General features: G+C 41.2%; 1 protein-coding gene across 2 annotated transcripts in view; it reads right to left on the reverse strand.

The window, feature by feature from the left end:
• Window positions 1–4,786: 4,786 nt before the first annotated feature.
• trpm4a (transient receptor potential cation channel, subfamily M, member 4a) overlaps window positions 4,787–22,558 on the reverse strand; it is a 58,754-nt gene continuing 40,982 nt past the window's right edge. For both annotated transcript variants that reach the window (XM_042504388.2, XM_088090976.1), the window contains 14 exons: window positions 22,047–22,192; window positions 21,763–21,875; window positions 17,848–17,955; window positions 17,707–17,753; window positions 14,647–14,879; window positions 14,207–14,322; window positions 13,341–13,473; window positions 12,415–12,589; window positions 10,530–10,695; window positions 10,241–10,422; window positions 9,175–9,307; window positions 8,638–8,710; window positions 7,455–7,548; window positions 4,787–6,685 (listed from right to left, as the gene is read on the reverse strand). In XM_042504388.2, the coding sequence (XP_042360322.1) occupies window positions 6,660–6,685; window positions 7,455–7,548; window positions 8,638–8,710; window positions 9,175–9,307; window positions 10,241–10,422; window positions 10,530–10,695; window positions 12,415–12,589; window positions 13,341–13,473; window positions 14,207–14,322; window positions 14,647–14,879; window positions 17,707–17,753; window positions 17,848–17,955; window positions 21,763–21,875; window positions 22,047–22,192 (1,745 nt within the window). In that variant the 3' untranslated portion in view covers window positions 4,787–6,659. The remainder of the gene's footprint in view (window positions 6,686–7,454; window positions 7,549–8,637; window positions 8,711–9,174; window positions 9,308–10,240; window positions 10,423–10,529; window positions 10,696–12,414; window positions 12,590–13,340; window positions 13,474–14,206; window positions 14,323–14,646; window positions 14,880–17,706; window positions 17,754–17,847; window positions 17,956–21,762; window positions 21,876–22,046; window positions 22,193–22,558) is intronic.

Here is a 22,558-nt window from a genome sequence, read left to right on the forward strand (position 1 = left end):
ATATCAACAACCCTTAGACTCTTCACTGCTCTCAGGACAAACACTTGTAGCTTTAGGCATAGCTGAATCATCACTTTGTTGTGCGTTCTGTTTAACATGATCATATTGTGTGGTGAAATGAACACAGCAGCAGGTGGGGGCCACCATTGAAGCCTCAGACTGCTCTTCATAACCATTATTCTGAGCGACTAGACCATTATCAAAATATATTTTTGCAAATGTGTCTTATGCCTCCAGTATCATCAACATGCTGATGCAGCCAGAGTGTATGCATTACCAAGTATATAGGCCAAACCCAGACACTCTAGCCCATCATCTTGTCTGTCCCTCCCACTATGCGCTGCCCCCAAAATAAATGGATTTGTGCAGGGAGGAGTTGACAACCGCTCTATTTAAAACCACACACTGTCAGAGTCAGTGTAATGTGAACCTCCTTGGCTGTGTCTGTGTGGGGGCAGCACAGTATCCCACACCCCGTCAGTTCTCACCTACACACACATGAAGAAAGAGGTCATTGACAGGAACCTCTGAAACACCTCCTAAACTAAACTTGATTAAAGTCAATAAATACATGCTCTCTGCTTGTTTTTGAAATGTTGTGATTCCACTGATAGTATTGTCACTTAATTAATCCCAGTTTGTCCACACGCTCAACACTAAATTCTGCTTAAAATTTAGATTTAAATTTGTTTAATTTCAGCCAAATACAAACAAAAATGTAGCCATACCTGTTAACCCCATTTTTCATGGGTTTAAGTTTAGATAAGATTTTGCTTTGGTCATTTGGGGTCACGTTTTAGTAGAGGTCTCACTGGTGTAAATGTGAAAAGCAGTCCTGGTTGAATGATCCATAATTTTTGTACATACTGTAGCCAATACAGATACACTGTTAGTACTGAAACTTATCACAGCTCTGATTTTCATTTAAAGACAGCCAGGAAACTAGGACTGAGAGAAAGGCTTATGAGTTGTTCTAGATTCTCATTTAGTCCGGAAGTCAAATAACACAAGGATACCAAACGATTGTACAGCCAACAAATCCCAACCTGGTGCAATTGACTTAGAGGAGACTTAACCTTGTATTAACTTATTAGAACTTACGGCACCACCACTACTGGTCACTATTTAAAGTTGTAGCTAGGACATAATCATTGGTACAATAGCACAGGTTTGAGAATAAGTTCATTATGAAGTTTCTGATGCTGATAGACTAGTGGCAGTTAGAAACAGCTGAGTTGGAAAGAGCAAAGGACAGAATGAGAGAGGAGATCAGATCGAGATGAAGACTGCAAAGTGGCTGAAAGTGGAGATGAGCTCAGACATGCCAAAGACATTTCTTCTCTCTTACTTTGGACCACTGACTTTGCCTGCATTGACCCACTTGACCCATTTAGTTTACTCTAACTACAGTTTTAATTCCTCCTCCGTATAGTCTTCAAAAAACTCAGTTTGGGATAACAGCTGATGCATATCTGACCCTTTTCCTGTCTGCTTTAGGTCAAGGCAGATTTTGACACCTGAGCAGAGACCCTAACTCAGGACCTCATTTAACTCCAACATGTCTGGGTAAAAAGAATAAGAATAGATGTAATTCAAGGTGTTGAACAGGGTGTTGTGAGGTGAAAGAGATGGCAGCATGTGCATTGCATTGGCCCATTCATCAACCAGATCTGACATTCCCTAGCAGGACTCCCTTGCCTCCCTAAATCTGATCCAGTGCCACATCCAACCCCAGCTCTGTCCATGTAAGGACTGTCTAAAGTAGGAAATCACTTTCCACGATACAGTTACCTAAGGGGACTGGTGTGTGTGCGTGTGTGTGTGTGTGTGTGTGTGTGTGTGTGTGTGTGTGTGTTTCCATGAGGGAGTTAGAAGTAACTTGTATATTAAGGCTTAATTGTAGTGCTTGCTGAAAACGCCAACTCACTTTTTCTACTGATACTTTTGAATACTTGTAATGTGTCTGCACTGGTACATACTGCCTCCAGGAAATAGCTATATCCTCTGACTCTATGCTGGACTCATGTCCAACGTGTCAAAGTCTCTCCGCTTTTGCCTACTCATCTCTTACATTACCAAACTGGCTGCCAGCAGTATAAATGGAAGTGTGTATACAACCTTGAACAGTGTTAAAAACTCTCTCAGTGTTGTGTGACGAAGTCTAAGCAGTTTGAATCATGTTGTCCCCAGATTACTGCAGCTGCATGTGCTGAGACCATTTAGCGCTACATTTCTGGTCAACTGAAGTAAACCTGACTTGACCCGACTGCTGCTGATGCCAGCTCTCATAAAGACTGACTACCTTTGATACTCGTGTCAAACTGCAGTATCCCGAAGAGCTTAGGCTCACCCAAGCAGCAGCCTCCGAGGCTGAAAAATTAAGCCAGAGCAGAAGTGTCAAAAACTGCAGTTCCTGTAATGGCCACTTAAGACTGGCTTCAAGAGCAATTCTATCCCCAAAGACCCCCATGTTAAATGCCCAACAGAAATTAACATGTTTACAGTCTGATACAGTAAATAGTTTTTGTCTCTATAGCTAATTTCAATTTTCATGACAACTGTATGCAGGATGAGGTTTTATATAACTCACCTATTTACACTTTATTAACGCTCAAAGTTAGACATATTTAAGGATGGCAGGCTTTAACTGACAGGCTGGCTGTGAGTCGTTCCTGCAGTCTATAGTGGCTTATACACAGAGATCACCCTGTAGGGCCACAACGAAGTCCCCTCTTTGTACCATCCATGTAGTTTTTACACAGAACAAGACGACGGCAGCATCAGTCCTCTCCAGTGTGTAATTATACACAGCATTGTGGCATCACAGCATCACAGCATCGTGCATGACGGCCCGGGCATGACATTAAACAGACGATTGTCTGCCTCTAGCATATTTATGTTGGAAGCACTTTCAAATCACAGTGTAATTTTGTCAATCACAGTCATTTTTCCTTCTCTGTTATATGACAGCTGATCTCGTCCTCTGCCTGGAGGGAAAGGAGCTCCTGAATCTCATTGTTTACCCAGTTTGCGAATTAGCTGCTATGCAAACAGCTGTTTTTTAAATTTCCCCCCTAGTGAGATGCACACATAAACACATCTTCAAAACATCACACCCTTGCTACCCATTGTCATGTCTTCCTGGCTTGACGTTTTACTCAGAGCTCATTATGTTCTGTTACTACCTCTCTAGACCACTCCTTCCCACCCTCCTGCTATTGGAGGTTATACAGAATGGGGAGGTGGCATAAAGGCGTGATATTCCCGCCTTGAACAGGCAGTGTAAATGTTGCTTATGAGTCAGATCCATACCTCAGTTCTCTATATTAGTATGGGTTGTTATTGTTACTTTTTATTTTGTAATTTGTTTCTCTCTTATTTAATTCAACTTAACTAAATTTTGTCGGGCCTTAGTTCAGCAATATTTTTGGGCTCTTATAGTTATGTTGCCTCTGCAAGAAACCCTTCTTGTGTCTACTTTGGCTTGATTGTTAAATCTGTATGTGTAATCTGTTTTTAAAGGTGCTATATGAATAAAGATGTTATTATTATTATTATTATTATTATTATTATTATTATTATTATTATTATTACAACACACCACAGATAAATCACAGTTTTTTATGTTATGTAAAAATAATTAAAATATGATATATCTACACAATTAGTACAGTGACAAAAGTCAAACGCTTCTTGATGTCATGTCATCAGCTTTATGTAGCCGGCAGCAGCATGTATTCAGGGGTGGTAGTAACATTTTACATTTACTCAGCTACATGTACAGCCTACTCTAGTACACTGTGATAAAAATATATGTCCTCCTACTCTGCTCCACTGGGCTGGTGCTACACACCTCTTTTACTGATACATTTAGCTATTAATTATTTTTATATTTAGCTGAGCTCACACACATGAAAGCGTTTGTCCGACAGGAAGAGACAAGATAGCCTACCAGCCAATCATAACACTGCAGATGGAATGGAGGCGTGGCCCCTAAAACATTTGGTGATTCTGCTTTTAGCCATAACATACCAAAACACTGGAACAGCCTGCCAGAGAATCTGAGAGGAGCTAAAAATATTGATACTTTTATACATAAACTAAAAGCCTATTAATAATAAAATTAATAATAACTTCACTTTTCTAGAAACCCAAGGATGCTTTTGTTTTAGTCTGGCTTTTATGTAATCACAATTTTATAATTTATACTTCTTTTTTTTTTCAATTAAGATATTTTTTTTTAAGAATGATGTTTGCGTTTTGTCTATTTTGCTCTTGTTTTTCTCTTTGTTCAATCAAACTGTAAAGCACTTATTTTTTATTTGTTTTAAAGGTTCTTTATAAATAAAATTGATTGACTGTTTTTGGGCTTGCTTTCATCACTTAAAGTCTATGACATACCATCAGTTCATTGTGCCTTTTTAGCTGTCTGATATCCAATTCTTTCTCCTAGAAATTAAGTTTGTATATTTTGATATTACATTCATAATTGCATGAAGATAACCAAGATACCACTGCCTGGATTATGTTCAGAGATGACATTTCTGTGAGTTTATGTACAGTGCTTGTTGGCCAGCTGGTGGAAATACAGTAAGTGCAGGACTGTGACATCGAAATCCCGTGATCACGTCACAGACTCCTGTCTTTGGTTAAGGCAACGAAAGCACTTTGGTTAAGGTAATGGTGTGAACAATATTTATCCATCATGTTAATTATGCAGCACAAAGTTTCCCTCCAAAACATATTAATTGCCTATTATTTGCTTAAATTATTGAAGTCAACAGGCTTATATATGGGACAGACTTTTAATTCCTTTCACACAAAACTGTTGCTCAGCTAAGATGGAAATACAATCAAATCATTCATTTAACCTGTTAAGATCTGGGCAAATTGGCTTTATTCATTTATTTATGTATTTATTTATTTTCAGAAACACGGAAAGTAGATAAGGAGCAACAAAAGAAAAAATGACCCAGACACTGGCAAGAAATCTGTCAAAAGTACAAGAAAATTACCTGAAAATTTGCAGACATTTCTCTGTGACCCCTTCCACATTATATTCATTTGATCCATTGGTAACATAAAACTACAAAAGTGCAGCTTTGAAAAGCTTGTGACGATGCAACACCATTTCATCTCATAAATGATGAGAAACATCTTACTTAATCAGTGGTGCAGAAAAATTAACAAGGCACTCTGTGGCCACATCTGGAGTTCAAAGCTCAGACCTTTAAGGCTCTTTAAACAAAATTTAGAAATGACAGACTTTGGCAATTCCAGGTGGTCGGATAATAAAAACACTTGATAGCAGAGAGCAATGCCTGCAGACACAACTTTAAAACAAAACATATACTTTTATCTCAGCATGTTATTTCACCAAATAAAATAATCCCTAAACACTATACATCAGCAAAGTCAAACATATGACATGATCAGCAGAATAGCAAACATGCTATTCTTTGACACAATGGCCCTGAGTAACTCTATGTGTGTGTGTGTGTGTATGTGTGTGTGTGTGTGTGTGTGTGTGTGTGTCTATGTGTATTTTGTATTATGAAGAAGTCTTGGTATTGAAAATAAAACATGGTCAGTGTTTTTTTTCATTTTTCTTTGGTTTCATCTTTCCGTCACCATTTGGTGTGCAGGGGAGGAGTGTGAAGGAAGGGGCAAAAACAGAATTATTTGAAAATAATCTGCATATTAAGGAGAGAACATTTCTCTTCTGGAGCCACAGGCTGCTCTAAGTCGGGAATCACTGCATATCTCTCATGCAGTAATGTCTTGTATGAGTTCACCTGGAACTCCCAAACAGCAACTATATTAAGTATCTTTAGCCATAGGCTTCCTGCAGTCAAAGAACTTAGGCCACATTTAGACGAAAGTGGCCCTACTAAAAAGGGAAAAGTCTTTTTTTAAAAATCAGCATTCATATGATAACATTGTAGAAAGGATCCTTGTGCACACGGATCCACAAAAACAACCAAAAACGCTGTAGTATGCATGCCAGGCCAGCTGCCAGTTTACACAGAAGGGGTGGTGTTTTCAAAACATTACACTCTGGGACCCAGTTTCAACCAGCGTTTTCTGGCCCTGAAAATACCATTGTCGCATGCATGAAAGGCCAAACTGCAACAATATGGTAATGTTTCAAAAGCAAGATGTTAGTGCATGTTCCAGTGGACCTCTGCCAGAGCAGCATAACCTCAGTTTTAAGTTAACTTTAACCTGCCTGGTACTATATCAAAAATCAACAAAACAGAGTTGAGAGTTACAGGTAAATTCAAAGAAGACATTACCATATGTGGTGATGGCCGGCTGGGAGCATGCTAAGGATCAGGATGAATGAAGTTCTCTTCATAGGCTGCAGATAATATGTTAATTATACTGTTCTCGGCCCTCTCCTCAGTTCTCCATGCGGAAAGGGTGACAGAAAGTTAAAACTGAGAAAAAGAAGCTTGAAAGAAAAAACACTGGAAAACAGTTACATGCGAAACATGAAAAAAAAATGTATATAAAACAAAGTAAAAAAGTTTTTATTGCCTGTTTTCTTTTTCATTGGAACTGTTTGCAATACCAATGTCTTCTTTTCAATTTCTTTTTTTCAATGCCACAACTCATTGTCACTGTTGTGGCTCCATATGTTCCTGGAGTGCAGGGGGTCAGCTCGGAGACAATGGAGTCAGATCTATAATAAAAGAAATAAATATTTACTAATCCTAAATAAGATCCTGAACCAAGACAAAAGACTGATTCTCTACAGCATCATAGAACACAAAAACAAAACAGGCAGGTCCACATGCTACAGACACAGCACCTCTGGAAGACTTAATACATGTTCATCACATCTTTAGGGCTGTGGCTCAGAGGTTGAGCGGATTGTCCTGTAATTGGAAGGCAGCAGTTTGATCCCCAGCTCCTCCAGGCAACATGTTAAAGTATCCTTGTGCAAGATTTTGAACCCTAAATTGTGTGAGTGTGAGTGTGTGTAAATGATTACTGAGTAGCAGGTGGCACCTTGTACGGTTGCCTCGGCCACCAGTGTGTGAATGTGTGTCTGAATGGGTGAATGTGACAATGTAGTGTGAAAGCGCTTTGAGTGGTCAAAAGAAAAGTGCAGTACAAGACAGTCCATTTGCCATCTCGAATAATTGCTCAATTGCGTCATAACATCATCATAAAAATTTTCACTGAACTACTGAATATAAAAATATAAACTGTTTTTTTGTATTGGATTATGATAAAGTGTCACAGCTGGTGGAAGGTTTCCTCGGGGGCTAAGGTAGATTTATTGATCTTTTTTTAAACAAAGTTTAAAAAATGAAAAGGGTTTCTTGGTAAGTTTAGGTAAGAAATTATGTTTTGTGTAAAATGAATAGATTTCTGTCAGAAAGGGCTCTCTGGGAGAAAGTCTCATAGGAAAACTTCTTCCATGTGTTGAGGTGTGTGGTGACTACCTCTGAGGACAGGCGGGGGATGGCTGGCCTTTATCAGATCACTCTGGGACATAGCGTCCGTCATCCAGGAGAGGGCACTGCAGCAGTACTCCAGCTGACAAAGACACACACACACACACACACACACACACACACACAGAGAGAGAGAGAGCTTGGTGAGTGCTGAGCAGGCAGAGCGGACAGCTGCAGCTGCAGGGACACCACACACACCATGCGCACACACTCTATATACCCATATCAGTCCACCCGCACATGCAGATTAAACATACTGAGACAACGCTACTCAAAGTAAATGACAGCCACTAGGAACAAAATACTGCAATATATCATTTTTTACCCTCAATTGTTGACACTGTCTCCATGCTTTCTTCTATTTCTGCTAACATCACGCAAACATCACAAAAATGTCCCCTCTTGTAATTTTCGACTTTGGAGGGCCGTTCATGGGCCGCTCATAACTTGTAAATACGAACAAAACAATATTTCAGAGGCATGTGAAGGTATATGGATGTCAAGTCAATGTCAATGGTAAATGTAGTCATCAGGGGCAGAGAAAGTGGAGTTTTCCTACTCACGTAGCAGTGCAAACAGTGCCTACACACACTTGGATGCATTGTGCCCGAGCTTCTCACACCTATAACCATTACTAGCTGTCTACCTTAAAGCTATTACTTTGCTAGCCAAAACATAGCCTCATGTAATAAAAATACTCATTCAATAGTCATCTGACACACTGTCACTCCCAACTGGTCAAATACAGCAGCTTGGTCAATGGCCATTTGCTTCAAACTATGATGGTAGGTAGCCCTCTGATGACTTACTGTTTGTTTCATGCTATGTGTCCTTTCAAAATTAACCTCTGTAGGTTTCTGCTACTACTTTAGGTTTAGGCATCAAAACTTAAATTTAGAATGGTTTAAGTTAAAGTAAGTATGCAAGTAAGTTAACAAGTATCTCACGTGAAGTTAACTACGTTATGTAATTAAAAATAAACTCAATGTTGACTGTTGGTATCACGTAATCATGCACAGTGATCCCCAGGCTGAAAGTCTTGCCTATGTTTGACCCTCTAGCACCTCTTTGTCCTACTCTTAACATGACTTTGGTTCTAGGCTGCAATATAACTATTGACCTGTACAAATTAGGCTCACTCAGTCTTTCATTTGCATAAGGTATTACTGACCTCCGTCTCGAGCAACCTCAACCTTCGGTCATGGTCACGTATCTCTGCCATCTGCTTCAGGACACTGTCCACCCTGCGCACACAAACACACACACAAACTCAAAAGTGCGCTTTTTCTTGCAGCTCTCCGCCAGGTGCATGCATTTCAGCTGCAACACAGTTGCTGGAACTGATCACAGCCTGGAGTTAATCTGCAAATGATCTCATTCAGAATGAGACTTTTCTATGGATGTCAATTTGCGCTACAAAAAGGGCAAAACCAGCCCCCTGTTCAGTTGGACTGGGTGGCTTGAAATCACAAATATCCCCAAGTGTGAAAGGGGGGGAGAAAAGGGATGACATGCAGCAAAGGGCCGCAGGCTAGAGTTGGACTTGCAGCTGCTGCAGCGAGAAAACATAGCCTCTGTATGCATATGGGGTACCCACTCTAAAAGGTGAGCTGGTGGGTGCCCTGAATGGTCAGTTTGACATTGAGAAGGAAAGGGCTCTTACATATTTACATCTTTTAAACTCACAACAAAAGCAGAGAAAACTTACTTGACAGACGTAGATTTAAGTCGTGCTGTGTCTGTACCCCGCTGACGCTTATTCTGAGCTGAGAGGAGGTTTTCTTTCTGGATTGCCTCCCATGTGTTGAGGTGGCTGGCCTTCCTGCCCCGCAACTCAAGAACTGAGGACAAAGAAGATCAGTAAAGAGACTAGGACGGCAAGAGTAGAAAGTGCACATTGGGGCTGTCCCGAATACCAGTTTTAGCTTAAAAAAACAAAGCTTCCTGAGAAATATCTGTGATTAATTAAAGCTTCAGTGGCGGGCTGGGGTAATGAGAGACAAGGACATAAGTCTGATTTTTGTGAAACACCAGTTTTCAGTCAATTAACATATAAAAACACTTGACAATCAGCCATTTTGTTAGCATGCAGGTTGCAGTAGCACTCCAAAAAATAAATCTTTGCATGCTGGCTTAGCTGTTATTAGTCTACAGTGTTCAGGTGACTGGCCAAGCATGTTGTAAGTTTGTAACATGCCAGTTTGCGTTGGTATATCTGGCACTCGACTTTTTAGGAGTCAGCTTTGCAAATTTTGAAACTTTGCCAGATGTTGATGCAGTTGTTTCTGTGAACGTTGGTAATTGCAAACACAGATAGTGGTATTTCTTGCAATAAGTGTGGACATTGGAATTACCTATTTCACATTTTAAACCACTTCCTGTGTCCACTATGTGGTGCTGGAGAACACATTTATTGTACATTATGTTGTTGTCTATCAGTTGTAGACTACACCATGTAAATTTAATATAACACATAAAAGAAAACTGTCTGATGAGGCCTACTTCTTATTGCTCTTAAGTGACACAATAACTATAGCACCTGACAGGCACGTTAACGTCTTCAGACCTTGACTCACCTTAACATGAAATTTGAGGCAGATTTGATGAACACACCAGTTACAACAACAATTTTCAGGTGACTAGCCAAGCTCGTCTGACCACGTGTCTCTGCTTTGGACCTTTTCACCTTTGTTTTTATTTCTTTTGTTCTGATCCCTCTCTGCTAAATGTTTGTTTCTATCTCCTAACTCCCTGTTTTATTTGCTACTTCTCACCAAAGTGTTTGCTTTTGACTGAGGGAATTTGGCGGATGTATCTCTTGACAAAAAGGTGGATGTGTGAGATGATGATGAAGGGTGGTGCCAGGCAGGGCCGTGAGTGGTACTCCACAATCAGGTTGTAACGCTGAAACTTCCAGTAGGTGTCACTGCGCTCTTGTACTTTGGAGAAGGTGTAGCTGTGGACAGGAAATTAAAATCTCATTATACAGAGAGCTAAATTGCTTTGATTGATGTGTTTAATCTGTATAACAGCATAGGGACTGAAACAAAACAGTCAAAGTACCTGAACATAGCAATGAGTAGGTTGACCAATACTATATTGGTGAACAGCAGGTAGATGACGAGGAGGATAACAACCAGCCAGTTAGCGTAGGTGCTCAGACACGGCTCCTCTCCTGCTTCAATTCGTGTGGCGTTGTTTGTACAGTTTATCTTGTCCAATTTATCAGCTGGATGGAGATCAATGAAGAGGTCCAAATCAACATGCGAGAATGTATGCTGCACATTTACATGCACTTTAATAAGTAACACTCAGTTTAACTATGAATGGCAGTAACAGCCAACATATTCTCATACTAACTTGTCACATGGTGCCAACTCTGTCAGTGACATTCTGCTTCTACTTATAATGTTTTAGGTACTCTTTTGCATCAGCTGTTTATGCTCCGGGATGCCGTTATCGTAATGTCAACAAATGCACATGGTGGGATGAAGCAGCACGGTCCTCATGTTTACACAACAGAACATGGCAACCAGTGTGACTGTCACGATGGTTAGGATTAGGCAACAAAGTCAGGGATGGTTAGGTTTAGGCAAAAGAGGCACATGATAAAGTGTAGGAAAAAAACCCACACATCCACACAGGAAGCATACACCTGTCTTCCGAACAAAAGTCAGTTGTTTGTAGGAACCATCCACCTCCTGACCCACACGCCCTATAAGCGCACTTGCACACCCTATGTTACGTTGTTACATAGGTTGTTACGTCGTCCAGCGTTTCATGCACATGTAACCATCTGTCTGGCCACGTTCTGATGCTATGTGCACCCCGGTGCCGTCCAGCTGGTCACTGCCATATAATTAGTTCTGTCCGAGCATATTTTCATCTGATGCCATCCAGCATTGCAGTGACAGAACGGACATACTTGATGAGTTTGGAATGAGAGTGTTATAGCAACTAAAGGCCTTTACACTGAGTTGCCAGTTTTTTAGACCTAATTAAGTCTTGTGTGATCCAAAGCATTAGCCGTGCAATAAATCCTGCTAAAAAACACACATCCATTGGTCATGGGTTCGAAACTGATCTTTGACTACTGATGTGACTCATGCCATGTAATACAAATCATGTGATTCCATGAAGCCCAAAATGATTTTTCCCATTTACTTGCATGGTGAACGAGACGTCACAGCCGCAGCATAATGATGTATTTCACTATCAGGATATGAGCCATTCAGTCCAGTTACATTTGGAAAGTCTACAACAGCCCAAAGATTAAATCACATAATCCCCATTCAAGTAAGCGGAGTGTGAAACTAGAATAGCCGCTTGGCCGGCTGAAGTCTCTTTAAGTGTTCTTGCTCTATGGGCCCAATGATGAGGAAGCACCGCTGTTCATCTGGGTAATTTTATATGCAGCAGTGTAATGTTTTTGGCATGATGTGCCAATAAGGAACTTTCATAAGAATAAACAGGGTCCCCTATCCAACGTGGTATCCAGGTCTCTTTATACATCCATGGCAGCTACTGACTGTGCGCACAGCAGCATGAGCAATGGGATGTCGATTGCAGTTCTTTTAACGGCCCTAGAGAGAGGTGTTACTAATAACAAGGATTTTGTTAAAGTTACATGCAGAAACTTTAATAATCTGGCAACTAAATCAGTTTCTGTGGAAATGTTGCAAATTGTGCAAAGTGTGCAAAGTGTTCAGGCTTATCTTAAAAAAGGCTCAGAAATCTTTCTGATCATGCTCAACTTTTAAGAGAAATAGGTATTTTTGATTCTGTAAAACTGAGATGAATGAAATGAAATGAAAGCTTTAAGTTTCAGACGTTTAAATTTTGAATCGACAAACAAATTGTAAAAAAAAATCTTTTTCAAACATAGATGACCCTGAGTGAACCAAAAATCAGAGAAAGGGACAGGTGAAATAAAACCTGAGCAACTCACCATCCATTTCGTTAATGGGTATTTGGCCAAAAATGTGCAGGTATGGTCTGTAGAACACTCGGCGGAATATCCAATCCGGGCGGGGATCATATGAGTAGAGGAGTGCCTGATTGGCCACTCCATAAGCCATAAGCCAGACAGCCAGAAAAAAAAGGAAGAAGAAAACGTCCTTCATCTGAGGGAAGCAAAGAGAGATCAGAGATGGATGATGATGTAAGATTGACCTTGGTGTGAGGTCATGATAAGGACTCATTTCAGTCATATTTGCTTTGTTCTAGTCCAACAACAGTGATCTATTTGAATGACATTTTATAATGACTGTGAAGAAATTTAGGTCAATGTCTGTTAATGTTTGTATGGCAAAGCTATTTGTTCCTGATGAACAAATATTGCAAAAAGGATGACATAAGGGACTTGACCTTGACCTGGAACATACTACAGGTAGTGCTGCCGGATGGTATGACCAGCACCTCAGCAAAAAAATCTCTTCATAGGTTTTAGCACATGCAGTTAGCACCATATAGCACCACTGACCCACTTAAACCATCTCTTCTCAGATGCTGATATAATTTTCTAAACAAGTAACATGGATGCGGAACAAAAAGTGTACAGTCAGAGCAGTTATACAAGCCAAGCTATCCATGACAGACATGCTTTTGGAGTGCTCTGAGCACAATAAACTGGTAGGAGGCCCCAGGGAATACCCAAAACATGCTGAAGAGATTATATAGGTATCTCATCTGTCCAGGTATTGCATGGGGATCCCTCAGGGAGAGCTGGAAAAAGTTGCTGGGGAGAGGGGTTCTAGAGTACTTTGCTCAGCCTGCTGCCCCCATGACCCAGCCTCGCAGATGAAATGGATGAATGGATGGATGGATGGATGGATAAATGGATTGCATTTTCATTCATTTGTGTGTTGCACATACCATTTTGCCAACAATGATGATCTTGGGCCCAAGTTGTTTGTGGATGGCAAAGATATGGATCAGGCGTAGTGTAAAGACCATAAAATCTATGGCCATCAAGGCTCGGCCAAACTCATAAGACCCGGCACCCATTCTGAAAAACCAAACAGTAAAGTCACTTACCAGTAATATGTCTCGCAATATGATCACCTACATTATGAACATTTACAACTAGATAATAAAGAACAAATAACTGGTAAAAATAAAACACAAGAAAAAAGACTTGACAATGACTGATTCTGTCTGCACAAATACATAAAAGATTGGCAACAGTTCCTTCTGGCCCCAGAATTCCATTTGCAGCCTGTGGCGCTGTAGTCAGTCAGTATGTTTACATGCACAGTTTAGTAGAGCTACGGTTAGAGCTCGGTTAGGTCATTTAATTGGACTACTGTCCTTATCCCAGTATACAAGCACCAGGGAGAGAAACCATTTATGGACGGAAGTGTGTCCAACTCTGTCACGGCAGGAGGAGATATGCCTTCTTTCAGTTGGTTGCTATAAGACCTTTTTCAGGTTTTTTTACAACTTTCTTCTACAAATCTATGCTGTTGGACTTCTGGATCAAAGCCCAGTGTGGGGCACTATGAAGCATCGGCAAAACACCAAGGCAGGTTCATGTTTGTATACATGAAAGAGTAAATTGACCCCAAATTGGATTATCTAGGTGTGTTAGCCTGACTTCAAGAAATTATATTTAGTACAATTTGAGTCAGACTAAAATGTTTACTTATATTTTGAAGTCAAGTTTTAGTTGGACAAACACAATAAATTTGACTTCTTCAAACATCATCTAAATGTACTAAGTGTAAATCAAGAAGAGTCACCTGCAGCACAGAGCCAAAGTAAAGAGAGTGATGGCTGTGAGGTCACACTTGTTCCACACATCCTGTATGTAATTCTTCATCCTCTGAAGGACAAATGTGCCGCCCACAAAGAACGTCTGTCAACCAGAGAGAGAACAGTGAGAGGGGAGTGATTGTATGTGGATGGATGTGATTATCATGCAGTGTTCACTTTGAGTCTCTGTCAGTGGGAGAAACATGTATTATAGATGATGTAGTAAACAGTTAAAAATAGCGCTGCATTAAAAGTTTTAACAGAGTGTGTTGCCACAGGTTCATGACATACAATCCAGTCTGAGTAGCAGATCCATTAGTTTTAAGGCTTATCTGGCACCAACACATTGCAGAGCTGTGCTAAACTATTGTAAACAGTAAATCTATGTGCCAATATGTGTTTGCATGCTAGTGTCTTAATAACCAACCTGTCTAATTTCTTCACACACTAAGGTGAAAACCCAGAAGTAAAGCACAAACTCCAGTGTGGCAGGGCCGTCAGGAGGTGGGGGCATGAAGTCCACCAACAGGACATAGGCAAACAGGCAGAGGAACAGGAAGTACATCAGCACATTGCCAAGGAATGAGGTGACAGGGGCAAACCAGAACTGTCTCCACCTTGATACAATAAATGGTCTCTTGGAGTTGGATGGCATAGGGTCTGAGGTACAGAGAAGTTAAAGAGTGAAAACAGGAATGATTTAAAGATGGCAAAAAATAGTCCTATTTTTTTTAGCATACACTTAGTGGCCAACTTTCAAGGTACACATGCTTTAAGAAGAAAACACAAACATGGCAAAGCAAATCATGGTGCAGACATCATAAACCATGACATGACACAGCCCGAGCTACTTTAACTATATATTGCTCTTGGTGATAAATTTAGCATCATGGAAAAGCTAGAAAGAACTGTCCTCTTGCAATTGTTTGTGCACTAGTGTCAATATTAAACAAAAAATAAGGTCATCATTTTACCTATCCATCTTTCATCTGCCACTTATCTGGGTCTTGGTGGCAGCAGGCTAATTAAGGTTAGATGTGCCCTGAAAACCTCTAGAGGGTGGCTTCCTAATCGGTTCCTAAACCATAGCGACTGGTTTCTTTCAATGCAAAGGATCACTGGCTCTACTTTGAGAAACGTCCCCATGTCCAGGCTCCTAAACCTGTTTATTAGAATGACCCTCATTAGATTGACCCTCATCGGTGGTTGACTGTTTTGCCACAGTTTCAGCATGTTGAATTGGTGGCAGCGGTGGTACCCATCAGTGAATAAAATCACTCTTATTGGCAGTATAGCTCAGCACACCAAAAGAGAACAGAAGTAAGGAAGCGCTAAAGTCAAGAGGGAGCAAGGTCGAAATTAACTTTTTACATAATCTAAGATTGTTTTTCTTTGGTCATTGAGCTCTTTAGCAGGAATATTTCCTTGTGGTTTATGTTACTGTTCACTGGCGCACAGTAAATATGCTTTGTTCTTTCAACATTAGATTGTTCTGTTAATGTGCTAACAGCCTAACTAGCATCAAGTTGGTCTTTTAGTTTCCCTTTTTGAATAGCGATTACAGACAACCGCCATCTGCTGCTATGGAGGGGTATTGCCCTTCATTCTACAATTCTACAATTCTACAATTTCATTTAGCAGATGCTTTTATCCAAAGCGACGTACAACACAAGCAAGAATTTAGACTTAAGGAAAAAACCCTTAGTAAGTGCAAACGTTCATGCAGGTGCAGAACATGTGTGCTTGTTGGCCATCGGTTTGGTGTGTTTATGTGCACCTTTCTGGCTGAGACACCGTCAAAGGCCGTGGCTGAGGATGTAGGTTGTCCACTAGTTGCAAGGTTGGAAGTTCAATCCCCAGCTATCCAGCCAACATGATGAAGTATCTTTGGGCCTGATGCTGAACACCTAATTTCTTCCTATGGCTGTGCCATCAGTGTGTGAGTGTGTATCAATGTTAAACTGAGTAGCAGTTGACATTGTGTGTGGTAGCCTCAGCCACCAGAGTATTAATTTGTGTGTGAATACGACTCATAGTGTGAAAGCACTTTGAGTCGTCAAAACCACTAGAAAAAGCACTATACAAGTTCAAGTCCATTTGCCGTTCACCATGAGGTGACGCAGCAGGGAGCTTTTGTCATTGCTAGTTCTCTGGTGTTGGTTTGGTGTATCTGGGCCTTTACCCTTTCTCATGAACATCACCCTGAGATACTTCAAATTCTTCAGGGGTAGCAACTTGCTCCCAACCTGAAGGGGATAATCCGCTGTTTGAGTACCATTGTGTAAGACTGGATGAAGCTACACAGCATCCCATTGCCCACTGGATGTTTGGTATGTTGAAGCCAGCAAAACTCTGAAAAAAGATGAAATCCAATCCTGATGTCACCAAATCAGACACTCTCACTCAGTGGTGCCATGAAATTCTGTCCATAAAAAAATACAAACAAAATAGGTGACAAGGCACAACCCAGGTGACTACTTAGCTTCTTGCAGAGGATAGGGACACAGCTCAAATTCTGGTTATACAAGGGCTGGATGTCGCAAAGTAAAAAGAAAAATGGAAAAGCCCATGAAAACTAGATAGAGGAATCACCCCTCCAGTATCCATTCAAAGGGTAAAGAGCTGGTTTTCCATTCCACCCTGGCCCATGACATAGATGGACTCTGCATTGCCCCTCTAATGGAATATGCAATCATCTGGACTTCTGATTAAATGCTGTTCAGTTATGTCACTGCAGCAGCAGAAAAAATATACTGATATACACATACTACATTCTACTACTGACAGCAAAGAACAAGATGAACTCCCTTGAGCAAGTATAGCCAATAATATTAATAATGACCGTGTAACTAGTCACAATCACATTACATTCTAAATGTCATGTCTATAGGTCCCCAGCAATACACCTGTTGAGTGTGAAGTAGATCGGATGAACAGTTCTCAAGATGTGCAAAGGACACACAAACATACACACACACACACACACACACACACACACACATACACACACACAGCACAGTCTGCTTTATAGTAAAATGAGGCCTTCTTCCAGTGTCACCTTCAGGACAAGCATTACCTTTACTTGTGTTTGAGCAAGTGTGAGGGGATCCTTCAATATATAAGACTCTTGAATAGCAAAAACAAAAAATATTGTATTGTTCGCTAAAGGATATGGCAGGCACTGCGTTTTTCTGTCCTGACCCCATTAACAAGTATTATTTTAGTATTTCATTGTACTGTGAACATAGCAAAGGTGTTTTAACCCCTTTAAGCTCATCAGACAAGACAGACAAAGTGAAAAGAACCAAATCCCTAAATTTGTGCAGGCACATCAAATTGGCATGGAGCGACTCCAGAGATTAAAAATGCAGTCACTCAGCTATATCATAACAAATGATTGTTGATTGTACTGAAGGTAAAGGGAAGGTGCCAATGAAAGTGACCACTAAGTGCAAATACCAATAGCAGAATAGTGATCCAAACTCACCTTTGGGGTTTTCTTTTAGAGCCCTGAACTCCTCAGCTTCTTCTTCACTGCGATTCCCCCGAAAAAGAAACTTTTGTTACAAATGAGGGGGGAAATTGTCACACAACTAAAAATAATTTATGTTTGACTGTTTGTATTTACTTCTGTATAATGTCAGCAAGGGAGAAGACGGTGGCATCATTCCAATCCAGACTTTCAGTGTCTCTGCCATGGTGGATCTCCAAAGACTTAACTTCTTCCTCTTGTTCTCTGTAACATGAACACATAACCTGCCATGTGTTATTTTCTTGTCAAACCTTTGGAAAAATATTTAAATTTGAATTTAATAGAGATCTAAATTTGCCTCTAATGACACATAAACATACCCATTTTAATGACATGTGTCATGTGTGATATATAAGTATTTTGACCTCAGACTTGGAGCTACTGACTCTCATCTAAACTTCACATATGGCTGCAGACAGCCCAAGTGCATGCTGGGGGTCATGGTCGGACAAAGCAAACAGAACAGCATCATCTACAAAGAGCAGAGATGCAATTCTGAGTTACCCAAAACTGACACTTTCATCCCTCAAGCTTTGCCATTTGATCCTGTCCATTAACTCATTGAGTGCCAGCCCTTCTTTCAAGACCCAAAGAATATTTTGTACAAAGATTCTGAAAACACAGAATAGCTCAAATGAAAGAAGAAACTCTCTTTTTTGTCATGGAAAAAATGTTTGTTTGCACCTTGTTCCATTCTTGATTTATCTGACAATGAATAGAGGCTAGTTTCATCAAAAAGACCACTTTTCTTCTAGAAAGCTAAGAAAAATGCATTTTTGTGAATGGGAGTCTGTCAAGCAAAATAGTGATTTGAATATCATAATTTTGCCTTCAATGGCATAAAAGACATCTGAAAATTGTATTACAAATGTTATTTTATTGTAAAAGAAGTAAGCAAAGTAAAGCACAAAGCAACAAACCATGGCCCCAGTTCAGAGAGAGAAAACCCACAAAATAGAATCGGAGTCCTATTCCATAATTCCTACCTGCAGTATTTGGGCGACCGGGCCTGCTTTTAACACTCTAATTTTTTCAAAGTAAACGCTTTGGACCCCGCGAGACATTCAGTCGAAAGCATGGGGGGCATTTTATGCCGATATTGATTTGATGCAGCTTTGTTGCTGTAGTTTCGAATCACTTTTGTAAAGATCACTCTGCTCTGTGATCCCAGCTACTCCACTTAATGCTTTGACCTACCGCCTTTTGTACTACAACAACAAATCCCAGCAGCCCCAAAATTACACACAGGGAGCGTGAGAGTGCCCCCTTGTGCCAGCCGCTGAAAACACACTTTGACATATATATGCGTCAATGGCACTCAAGCGTTGGCTTTTGAATGATGTATATATATGTCACTGGCACTCAATGAGTTAATATCACAAACATGATCAGTCACAAGGGACTATGACTTTGGTTATGCAAGGACCGGGTAGCACATAGCATTGAACTCTGTGCTCGATATTCCCAGATTACCCCCCATAGGACTCCCAGGGCACACGATTGACAGACCTTTATAAGTCCACAACACATATGGAGACTGAATGGCGAAATTCCCATGACCCCTCCAGCAGGCCTGCAATTGTAAAAAAAAAAAATCCACTGCTCCATGGCCAGGACAGAATTGCTACTCCTGAATGTGAGGTTGAAAAATCAGACGGAGATTTCCAGCACCCCGGAGTACTTTCCCATTTAGGCTTGAAGCACGTCATGTCCCCTTTTTTAAAAATGGGAACCACCACCCTGGTTTGACAATGTCCATGACCTTGACGTGACATGAAAATGTGTCAGCCAAGACAGCCAAACAATGTCATCTCAGAAAGATTCTTATCCACCCCTGGCACCTTGCCACCAGTGAGCTTTTAAATACCTCAATAACCTCTGGCAAAGAAAGTGAGGCTTCCCCAATCTCCAAACTCTCCTTCGTCCACATACCCATAGGTTTTTAGATTGTCACCACTACAGGCACTCATGACCCTCCAACCACAGCTGCCTCCACAATGGACGCTTTGCAAATGGCCTTACAGATTCCATGTCCCCAACTTCCCCAGGAGTGCACAGAGAAAGTCTTCCTGAGGTGGGAGTAGAAGACCTCGTGGACAAGGGCCTCAACCAAACGTTCCCAAGTCACCCTCACTACATGTTTGTGGTTACCAGGTCTGTCCAGCAGCCTCCCCGGCCATTCGATCCAGCTGACCTCCAGGTGGTGCATTCCCTCTTTACCAGAATTTCCAGGACATACAGCTTCAGATCTGATTATATGACCTGAACAATGATTTTTGGCCCAAGGTGTTCTGGTATCATGTTCATTTATGAACCATTTCTGGGGTAGAGGTCCTTATTTAGCGAACCAGGAATTTCCAGCAGGCTCTCGTTTCCTCTGTTGTGAAAGGAGAAGTCTGGCTCTTATGCTACAAGCAGGCAGTAGCAGTAAGAGAGCCTTCCGGGAAGAGAAAAGAAGAGAGGAGAAAAAAAATGGGGCTGTGTTTTCTTTAAGGCATGATTTCACACATAGATGTCGGAAACAGAGGATTTTGTGAGACTGAGTTTATTCAGGCAAAGACAAAAAAGGGTTTCCATTAGACAATAAAAGTGCATTTTCCATCACACAAATGCACAAGTGTATCTGCGGAGTTTGATTGGTCCTAACAGCAGGATGAGAAAAGTTGTTGTCTGGATGTCAAATGATGCAGTCCTTTCTGTCCTGTGTTCAAGTATTGCAGATCAGGAAAAAACAGTGACTTTATCATGTCCTTCACAGAGCATCTAGCTTAGCTTTATTGCTCCTTGTTGCTTGTAAAGTTAGCTTAGCTGGCAAATACACAGAAAGAAAAGGAATTTTCACAAGAACAGTCCATTTTAAGGTATACTAATGAATAAGTTCATCTGTGGCGCTCCAGTGGTCCCAACAAACACAACAAAAGCTCACAGGTACTCAATGCAATCCATCTTTCCTCTACTCTTCACTTCCACTGTGCATTGTGCAGTGGCCTACACTGGTGACATATTACAATGATCCTGATAAAAAAAAAGAAAGAAAAAAAACTGGTGGAAACAGGGTACCAAAGTTCCAAAAATCATTAATGGCTCAGGAACCACAGCTATTTTGTGTTGTGATTTTCACCAACAAATTCATATCTCTCCTCCCTGAACTACCACCTTATTGTGGTGGAGGGGTTTGCATGTTCCAATGATCCTAGGAGCTCAGTTGTCAGGGGCTTTATGCCCCTGGTAGGGTATCCCATGGCAAACAGGTGCTACGGGTGGGGCCAGAGAAAGCTTAGCTCACCAGACCCCTTATGATGAAAGACACAAATGGTCCAAAGGATTGGGTCACTGCTTTTTGCAGATGATGTGGTCCTGTTGGCTTCATCAGGCTGTGACCTTCAGCTCTCACTGGATCATTTCGCAGCCGAGTGTGAAGCAGCCGGGATGAGAATCAGCACCTCAAAATCCGAGGCCATGGTTCTCAGCCGGAAAAGGGTGGAGTGCCCTCTCCAGATTGGGGAGGAGATCCTGTCCCAAGTGGAGGAGTTTAAGTACTTCATGGTCTTGTTCACGAGTGAGGGAAGGATGGAGAGGGAGATCGACAGGTGGGCTCTGCACCAATCTGTCGTGGTGAAGAGGGAGCTGAGCCGAAAGGCAAAGCTCTCGATTTACCGGTCGATCTTCGTCCCTACCCTCACCTATGATCACGAGCTTTGGGTATTGACCGAAAGAACAAGATCTGGCCTGGGAACGTCTCAGGACCCCCGGGAAGAGCTGGACGAATTTCCGGAGGAGAGGGAAGTCTGGATTTCCCTGCTTAGGCTGCTGCCCCGCGACCCGACTCGGGATAAGCAGTAGACAATTGATGGATGGATGGATGGATGGATGGAAATTCATATTGTCTTTTTTTTTTGAAGACAGAAGAAGAAAAAAGCCCTGAAGCCAGGATGGAATCACATAGCAAACAAACACATAAAACTTAAGCAATAATCCCACAGCATAACATAATATGAAGACAACACTGACCTGAAGCTGATAAGGTCTGTGTAGATGAGTGGGGGCAAGAAGAAGGTAAGAACCAGTTTCCAGACTTCAGTACTTCTCTTCATGTCACCCCACCAGATCTGAGACAGCAGAGACTGCAGCAAGGAGCAACATGTCACCACAAAACTTACAACCTGACTTTTCAATTAATGATAACATTCATTTACACAATCTGCATCAACATCAACCATCATTTTACGGTCTAAAGTCTGGCACTTTCAGCAGTCTGTTAAAGTCTACTGTTGGCAGGAGCACAGCATCTCTACCTGAACACCATCGTGGCTGAAGAACAGGCGGGAGTCAGCTACAGTGGCCATCTGCAGGCATGTAGCTCCGCCCCACACTGGAGACTTCCTGATAAGGAGAGTGAAGGAGCGACTTTCGCTGTTCTGGTAACACTCACCAAAAACATCTGAACACACACACAACACACAGAATGATTTTTGTTTAGTTTTTGTTGTTTACACCAAGCCTGGCTACAGTGGACATTGTGTACTGTTATGAGCTTGAGTCCTTTAGACACATGGTTACCATGAACTTAAGTTACTGGTGACTTTCCTCCTGGGTGTGTGTGTATGTCTGGGTCTGTGTGTGAGTGTATGTGACTACTTTTAAGATTTTGTCTTCATTTATGTGTGGTTTATGTCCTTACAATTGGCCAATAAAAATAATATTAAAAATCAATATTAGGGGGGAACACATAGAAAAGGACACAGCCTGGCACATACTGTACGTGCACTTCGCAAAATGTCAATGCTGCATCCCTTTTGGGAGGAAA

The sequence above is a fragment of the Plectropomus leopardus genome, chromosome 18 (genome assembly GCF_026936395.1).
Source record: "Plectropomus leopardus strain MGB_pleo_1.0 chromosome 18, ASM2693639v1, whole genome shotgun sequence".
NCBI classification, from domain to species: Eukaryota; Metazoa; Chordata; class Actinopteri; order Perciformes; family Serranidae; genus Plectropomus; species Plectropomus leopardus.